The sequence below is a fragment of the Carex rostrata genome, chromosome 15 (genome assembly GCF_964058835.1).
Source record: "Carex rostrata chromosome 15, lpCarRost1.2, whole genome shotgun sequence".
NCBI classification, from domain to species: domain Eukaryota; kingdom Viridiplantae; phylum Streptophyta; class Magnoliopsida; order Poales; family Cyperaceae; genus Carex; species Carex rostrata.
Window position 1 is genome coordinate 836287 of NC_135932.1, and position 9016 is coordinate 845302.

Consider the following 9016-nt stretch of genomic DNA (forward strand, 5'->3'; position numbering starts at 1 on the left):
CGGGTAAACGGCTAAAAAGGTACCATTGACACCCCTACGTGCGCAAATTCAGGTGCGAACCGGTCGGTGGCGACTCAGTATGTGCACGGATCGGTGCACAGGCTCAGGGTGCGAGCGGATCGGTCCGCAGGTCCAGTACGCGAATGGGTTCTGAATTCATGTGCGGATTTAATCTGTGAACGTGGCGGAATCTGAAATCTAATTATTCGGGTGATATTCATTTAATTCTGATTTTATGGGGTGTAACTAAAAAAACGGTTTCAAAACATGCTAATATCTCATAAGATTTTTTAAAAGCAATTTATAATATATATATTTTAAGTTAGCCATAAATATTAATTTTCATTAACTAACTTCATAGTCTCATTTTATATATATGCATAATACACACTCGATTATCACTGAACAGATATCATTCAGTAAATAAAAAATATTACAGCAGTGAAATCAAGATAAAAATACACGTATATCTAGACTTACAATAATCCTTGAAGCGCCTTGAATCCAAAGAAATTGGATAAATAATGGCGGAACAAGCTCGGTATAAACGGATTATCACTGACCAGATAAATTACCTTTGAACAATTGCAATAAAGTAGGAAACGAGGTATACTTTCTGGACAATAAAAGCATATATCGTTAAAAAGGATGTGATAAAAAATTCTGGTGAACAAAACACTTTCAAAACTATAATAACCTTGTTGCAAACTCATGCTTTGTGGGCTGTCTTTAAAATATATATATAGTTTTGTTTGCTGTCGCCTGTCTTATAATAAGAACAGCCAATAAACCACACACAAAAAAATAAGAGTAAATTACCCATATGGTCCTTAAAAGTATCGATTGTATTAATTTGGTATTTTATCAACTCTTATTAAAAAGACTAATGGAAAGCCATATCATCATACTGTCAGCATATTGACAGGATCATGTTGATAAATAACACATGCATGATACATCAACATCATGACATGAACAAAGTCCAAAACAATTTATATTATTTAATATTACATGGATGCTGATATTATGAATTTAAAATCCATTTCACATCAATATGAAATTTTGATCCATTATTGGTCTCTAAAGTTTCAAAGTTTCTATATTAATATCTAATTTTTTCTAGTCTGTACTGCAAATTGTCCTTGCAATTACAATATGTTAAGAATAAGAAGTTTTGATCCACTATTGTTAACATATTCTAATTGTAAGAATAATTTGATACAAGTTAAAAAATTAGATACTAATATAGAAACTTTGAAACTTTAGATACCAATAGTGGACAAAAACTTTTCATTGAAGTGAAATGGATTTTAAATCCATAATATTAGCATCCATGTCATATTAACTAATAATATAGAAACTTTGAAACTTTAGGGACCAAAATAAAAAGTCAATAAATTAAGGACAATCCGTGTATAATTAAATAAAAATAAAAATTGTGTTCGTTATTGGTCCCATGTCCATGGCTCCTTGGTTTTCATCTGAACCAAAGGAATCATGAGCTTTTTTAAAATTTATTTTTATTAGTTTTTCTAACAAAAGAAAAGGACAAAAAAAAATGAACAAAACTAAATTTCTAAGACAGCCCCCCATTGACAATGCATTTGTTTGAAAGCAAAGTCCAAAATTAGTTTTGTTCACCTGAATTTGTCTTAAAAAGTTCCAAGCAATGTTCTTGATCCAAATTCCTACTCCAAAATTTCTTGTAGTATTCATCGTACGTGTAGCTCCGGTAAATGGCCGGTGAATGCTCAGTGAGTTTCTTGGGAGGGCAGATCAAAGCAGAGTTGCACGGGCAGAGGAATGATGCAATAGACATTCTCTCTTTGTTTGAATTCACTACTGCCCGGTGCCAAACACTTCTATATCTTCCATTACTTAAGGCCTACAAGCATCAAATGACCCACATAAGCATTTAGAGGAAAGAAAGAAGTTAAAAATAGATCAATGAACATAGATATGCTGGACCTTCAATGCAGAGTCTAGAAAAGAAACTAATGTTATTGTTATGTTAATAATACATGCCGCATATCAATTAAATTTGTCACCTGTAGCTGGTCACCGATGTTAATAGTCAACGCCCAAGGTACCGGGTCAACAGCAATCCATTTGCCTTCCTTGAGGACCTGCAGCCCAGTGACTTGCTGGTCTTGAAGAAGAATTGTTAAGGCATTCGGATCAGTATGAGCCGGCAAGCCGTAAGTCAATTCTGGCTCTGGGCACTGTGGGTAGTAGTTGACTGCCATGTGCTGTTCTTGTTTTCCCAGCACCTTTTCTATGTAGTCTTCTTCTAAACCCAGGCTCTCTGATATATACCCAAATAGACGGAACCCGAGCTGCCGAACTTGGGTACAGTATGTGCTCATAATTTCCCTGGTTGAAAAAGATTCTTGTAAAATTAGTGACCATGAATTGGAAGTACTTGTTTTAAAATGTTGAATTGTCTTATTTTGTCCAAATACGGTGAATCATCTTATTAGCCAGAACAAAAAGTTTTCTTACGGACTACTAAACTAATAATGAGAATTGAGAATACTCATTGTTAACTAAACATATGCAATAAAAAAGAATCATGAAGTAGCAGGGTATCAGCGCAAATTCTTTCTTCATTTTTGATAAATATTGTTTGGCAACCAAGTCCGATTTGTAGTCAAAATTTTATATAATAGACTCCTTACGCAATCACTGGACCCTGCTTTCTAATTCTAGATAGGACTTTAGAACCTATGATCTCACCTCAAAATTTTATAAACAGGAGATGACCGATGATTAGTATCCCACTAATCAATTGATCGAGAAAATGACAGATTGATTTTTCTACCAGTTCCTTTTCATAAATAATTATTCTAATTCTGTGCTAATGTGCAAACTCGTTATCTAAATAATATGTAAAGACAATTTAAAATACTGTCAAGCAAACAAGAGAAGGAGACATAATTTGTTGATCAACAGTCAGGATGCTTGAACCACATGGGCCTTTCTCGTGGTCCTGTGGTTGAATCCACATGAATAATAGACCAACAAATTTGGAAGTTAACATTGAGCAGAAGAGCCTCCGGGTGAGTTAATAAGCATTAGGCCATAGGATCAGTTTGTTTGTCTTTGACCAGAGACATCTGACGATAAAAATTAGAGAAATTTATATATATACTCATCATAATTTTGTGATTTAGATATTTCCCCATCAAAATTTAAAAATTAGTTATCTCTGTCTCAACTCAATCAAATTATTAATATCCCCATTTATTAATTTGATCATTTTAAAATACAGTTTAATAATAGTAAAAAAATTAAATGGACAACTTTGTCCTTTATTCAAAATACAGTATCATAATCTCTCGTCCTTCCTGTGAGGCTGCAACCCTCTCCTTCGACTTTGTCTTTGGGTATTATTTGACCACATTAATGTGTGATCAATGACCAGTATAATCAGACTAGATTTAAGTACCATTAGACTATCTGAAGAATTCTTTTGGGTACAAAACCTTTTTCTGGACAAAGTTTGGATATTTCACAGCCCACTATGATGGAAAAAAAAAAAAACTACTCAGGCAGTCAGTTGTGATGATCCTAAAATTTGAAAACAGGAGGGAAAAAAACAGAAAAGCAACAAACTGATGCACAGACCTGCAAATTGAGTTCGCAGCAGGTCAATAAATGATGAACTGTTCATCTTGATAAAACTTCTTCACAAATTGACTGCGCGAATGTTTTTTTCCCACCATAGTGGGCTGTGAAATATATATCCAATTTTTTCGTCAGTTTTCATCTGAAGTTGAGCAATTGCTGTGAGCACAATTTCCTCAGTTGCATCCATCTGTCACGAAAGCAACCATGTCACCTGGTTGCTTGCCCTGATCATACTCATCGAGATTGAAATGAACACCTAACTTTCATATCCTCACACGGTTGTTTTTTGCATTACTTTATTCAGTTTTTTATTTATTTTTGCATACTTTTTGCATTTTTGTTATTTCTTTGATCTCACTTCTTATACCATTGTATGATCAGATAATCCTTAAAGTGACTGAATCAACATAGGTTGCAGGTTACTTTTGTTCTAATAAGCTTAGTTCTTGTGAGTGTTTTATTCCAAGTTATCTTACATCTTTTATAATTTTATGAACAATTTCAAAGTTGACATTTATAAAAAACCATGCTTTAACAGTGATTAACCTTTTGCTTTTCTGAGATCGTCCTTTCAGAGTTACATAGCGATTCCAATATCATGATTACACTTCTGAGCCTCCTTTCCAAATAAAATTATTTTTTATTACCTTATTTTTATCTTATGATTGAGAACTAAATCATTTCATTTGGTCTTTCAATCCCTCTGTTAGAGAACATCAGAATACTGACCATCTTTAAAAGCGAAGGGGAGGGGTCGCAGTATGTTTTTAGGAAGGAGGAGAAGTGAGGACATACCATTTTGAATAAAGGACAAAAATGTCAATTTAACTTTTAATTATTATTATACTGCATTTTTTACATTATCAAATTAAGCAATTGGGATATTAATAAAATGATTGAGTCTCAATGAGGATATAACTAATTCTCAAAATTTGATGGGGTAATATATAAAATTCAAAGTTATGATGGGCATATATATAAGTTTCTCAAAAAACTTCAGGTAGTATGTCCCACAAGATGGAAACAGCACGTCTTCACCAAATCAAAATTATAACATTTTTTGAGTAAAAAATCAAAATTATAACATAATAATAAATAATAAAAAATAATAAATTTACCGCTAACCTTAAAAAAAAAAATAATAATGACACAATTGCAGAGTTGAAGATGGAGGAACTTACTTGAACAATTCGGGCTTGGATGGCCAGTCGGGCACAAAATCCTCGAGCGGGTAGCAATGGAGCCTCAAATAGTCTCTCCAATTGTGCACCGTCTCTTTCTTCACGTTGAAACTCGTTGATAACCTCATCTTCTTCGCTGGGTCGTCAGAGTACAACTTAGCCTTTTCCTCAGGCGATAGCCTGAAGAACTCCATCCCAATTCCCATCACTTTTCTCAGCATCTCCTCTGTAATCCCGTGATTTACAACCTATGCATATATATTGGACAAACAATAATTAGTTAAATTTTCACCTATTGATGTTAAACTCAGTGTTGTAATGAGCAGTGATTACCTGGAAAAACCCATAGTTCTCACAAGCATTGGCAATCTGCGAGATGATTAGACTTTTGTCTGATGAGCTAAGGTTGATAACGGGGATGTTGGAGTCAGTAACCACCTCTAACAGGCGGGGCCGCTCGGACTCAGGCCTGACATAGTTTTCAGGGAGAGTGTCATGGTGTGGAGTAGTCGAGAGTAGCTGGTCTGCCATGGGAGAGGCAGAGGAGGTTTGGAGGGGGAGGTTACAGAGGAAGAGGAAGGGGGATTAGAAGGGGAGAAGAGTTGACGGGAAAGTCAGAAGTCGTCGGATGACGTTAAGTGGATTGCGTCATTTTAAAAACTGTTCGTCTTCTTTCGGGTGCGCTTTTACCTTTAACTTTTTATTGTTTTTCTCCGGTTTACATGGAAATGGAGATGTTGGCTTTCTTTATCTTCCCGCGTTTTGCCAACGACGGACGGTGCTGGAGGGATTGTCGGTTTCAGCAAGATCTGGAAGATCAAGGGGGAAAATAACTTTGGATGGTACAGGAAAAAGAAAATATTTTTATGATGGTCCAGAAAAAGAAAAAATGTTAATTAACGCAAACTAGCAAAAAAAGAAAAAATCTTAAATTTCAATCGATTTGGTATTCAGGCCGTAATAGGTACAGTATTTTTGGGTTTGAGATTCGTGCCAAGTTAAAAAGAAAGGTTCAGATCTAGTAATCGTAAAAGATTCTCTTATCGGGTATTGGAGAGGAGGTGAATTCTGAGATTTGTAACTTCTATATATCCTCCTGTCGAAGCAAGCTGGATCGGTTCAAAACGGATCCAAGCTGGCTTCTTACATCACGATTTTGGGCTTGAAGCTGTTCAAATTGAATCCGCAACTCCTCCAAGTGGATGCCGTCGACTCGCGGTTTGGTTTCATGCGTCGTAGACTGTTCTCTTGTCTTATCCGGTATTGTCATGACTTGTATCGTATGGATCGGGTGCCGACCTGGGGTATACGAACCCGAAAATGGGTTCTTGTTTACGCACAGTGGAGTTGAGCGCTAATAGTAAATAGTTTGGTGAAGGACTGAAGGGACAGCACGGATGCTGGTTTGAATGACCTTAGATAATTACATTTACAAATTGGAAAAGATAAAGAGCTATGCGTGAGGCGATACGATAAGCGATTCAAAAAATAACAAAAATTAAGCAAAAAAAAAAAAAACAAGAAGACGACACAGATGATATAATTCTACGAATATCAACAAGACCAACACGACCATTAACAAAAGTTCAAAACATTTATAACATATATATGAGATACAACCATACACCGTATAATGTCCTATACAAAATTTCATTTTCTATAACAATGTCTCAAAACAACACAACTTTTATCACCTCTATTTCAAAAATAAAAATAGAGTAAGAATCGAATATACCAAGAGACCGTAACGAACCGGTTTAGAACAAAGCTATGAAAGAAAAACTAGAAGTCTTAGAAAAAAAATGAAACTTGAATGATTGTACAAATATCGGGGAAAAAAGGAAATTTATTGGATGTCAATGAGTTTATAAAATTAAATATAATAATGGTGGTATCGTATAATGGTACAAGGTAGAATTAGTTGTCAAAATGTATATTTGAACTCATGTTATAGATCTCTAAGAAACTTTTACATCAGTGATCAAAATAAAAAATGTTAAAATTTTGTTTTTTTATTGCGGTAAATCAAGAATGAACTATATCAAACGGACGTAAAAAATATTTACATTCAATAAACTTAAAAAAAGATGTTTATATGACTCTGCCATCCGTCCTGAAAAAAGAAAAAAAATATTCTAACTTAGTTTGCAAATTAAAAAAAATCAATATATGACTTAAAATAATTTCTAAGGGCATGACACGCTAAATTAAGTTCTTCTTTTTTTTTATCACATGTGAGTTTAAGGTTAGTAACTCCGGTCATTCTCTTTTTATTAAAAATAATGATGGATCCACAACACTAACCTTAGTATATGTATATGATATGATAATTAATAATTATCGGAGATAATCAAAAAGAGAAAAAAAAAATCAAGTCCAAATTAAAAGAAAATTTTGATATAAATTTTTTTAACTTATTAAAATATTTTCTAAGAAGTGATGTAGCTCACAAAAAAGAATTTCTTTATTTTACGGAAGAAATATTTAAAAAAAAATCGGAAAAATAAGATGTAAATTGGCCTCTATCTCAATAAATAGCAATAATAAATTACATTTCGAAATTGGTAAATTAGTAGAAGACATAAGCCAATTTCAACAGTTATTTGGTAAATTTTTTTGTGAGCTACACGATTAGGATCAGAAATAGAAAAGATTAGAGAGCGATTAGCGTCAGACTTGTTAAGATCGAGTTGATTCATCATTTCATCGTCGGCTATGTTAAATTAATAGTACCGACTTTGAAAGAAGAAACCAGTGATCCAAAAATAAAGTCGGTTGTCAACAATCAACATCTAGCTATAAAAATCCAAACCGACAGTGGCATGGTATAGATGTATGAGCACGGTGCCGTGTGTGAATTTAATTAAGAAATACATAAGCCTTGTAAGTTCTTCAATAAAAGAAATTAGTCTATATCCCTTCTCTCTTCTACAATATTCAAATTCAAGTTAATATTAATTCAACAGGCTATTTATAGAATAAACCAAAACAATAAATACTTCCATTAATTCTTTTTCTATTTCAAAAATTGTACCGTTACTTAGATTATCGTTAATATTTATAGGCACACGATAGAACCAGTTCTATAAAAGGGCATAACTGGGTCCCTTGTAAAAATCAGATTGAAAAATAATCAATTAATCATCTTCCGCAAATTCTCTTTTAGAAAAACAAACAGTTAATCAATTTCTTCTTCTTTTTAATCTTAAGAATTCATATCTAAATTCTGAAAAGCTGGTCTATTATTTTCAATATAAAAATGCTATTGATTGTGGAGATATATTTTGCTATTTGGATTTTCCACTCATCCCTCATAATTGAACGGCTATGATGTGCCTAGTGAGTACATGACATGAGGAGCATGTTCTGGAAAGGAGCCCGGGGAAATTGAAATGTTTCTCTAACTACCATATATTTTCATAATTTTTTTATTAAATTATTTGGTTTCCATAATTACTAAATAGTTTTTTCCCCTTTTTTTATATTTTGTATTCATGTAAAATCAAAAGCTACATAATTTTGTTAATCTTTCCTTTTTCTCATGACTTTTAGAGGAATTTTTGTAAGATTTATTTTGTATTGAATAAATCGGTTAAATTCATGAATTTTTGAAATTTAGAAAGATAATACGATGTTATGAATTTTTGAATTTTAGAAATTTTAGAAAGATAATACGATGTCATGAATTTCTTATAAGATGACTTGGGTACTTTTTACTTGCGAAATGAAAAGAGTATTCTAGATCCACTGGCAGGAGCACCTCACTTTCGGTTTCATGTCCATAGGAAATGCGTTGCTGACTACAAAAGGAAAAAGGTCCAGGATTGTTCAGCTTGTAGCATGTTGCCTTTTTTACTTGGAGGAGAGACCATGTGAACTAACATGCTCGTTTCTTGTCCTCGCTAAATTAATTATTGTTTCACAGGTGGTTACGAACATCAGATGATAATAAATTTAATAATTTCATAAAAAAAAAAAAATCAAAAGGAATCTAGTAGTGCAATCCAAAGTTGAGGACGGAATAAATTACCGCAGATTAATTGAGGATATTTGAAATTACGCTTAACCGAACATGATATGGGATTGGCATCGCTAGATTCTTTGTAACACGCAAATTGACGACCTTTTATTTAGGTAACATTAAAAAAATTAATTTGTGGGTGAAAAAATTTAAAAAAATAGAGTACGAATATATCGTGCATTTC

General features: G+C 33.3%; 1 protein-coding gene across 1 annotated transcript; it reads right to left on the reverse strand.

The window, feature by feature from the left end:
- Positions 1 to 1513: 1513 nt before the first annotated feature.
- On the reverse strand, positions 1514 to 5459 carry DMR6 (2-oxoglutarate (2OG) and Fe(II)-dependent oxygenase superfamily protein). Its single transcript, XM_078316201.1, has 4 exons — positions 5145 to 5459; positions 4812 to 5059; positions 2049 to 2373; positions 1514 to 1885 (listed from the first exon to the last, which is right to left on the reverse strand). Exons 1-4 carry the CDS (start codon positions 5340 to 5342, stop codon positions 1628 to 1630), a joined length of 1029 nt encoding a protein of 342 aa, XP_078172327.1. The 5' UTR covers positions 5343 to 5459; the 3' UTR covers positions 1514 to 1627.
- Positions 5460 to 9016: the final 3557 nt, after the last annotated feature.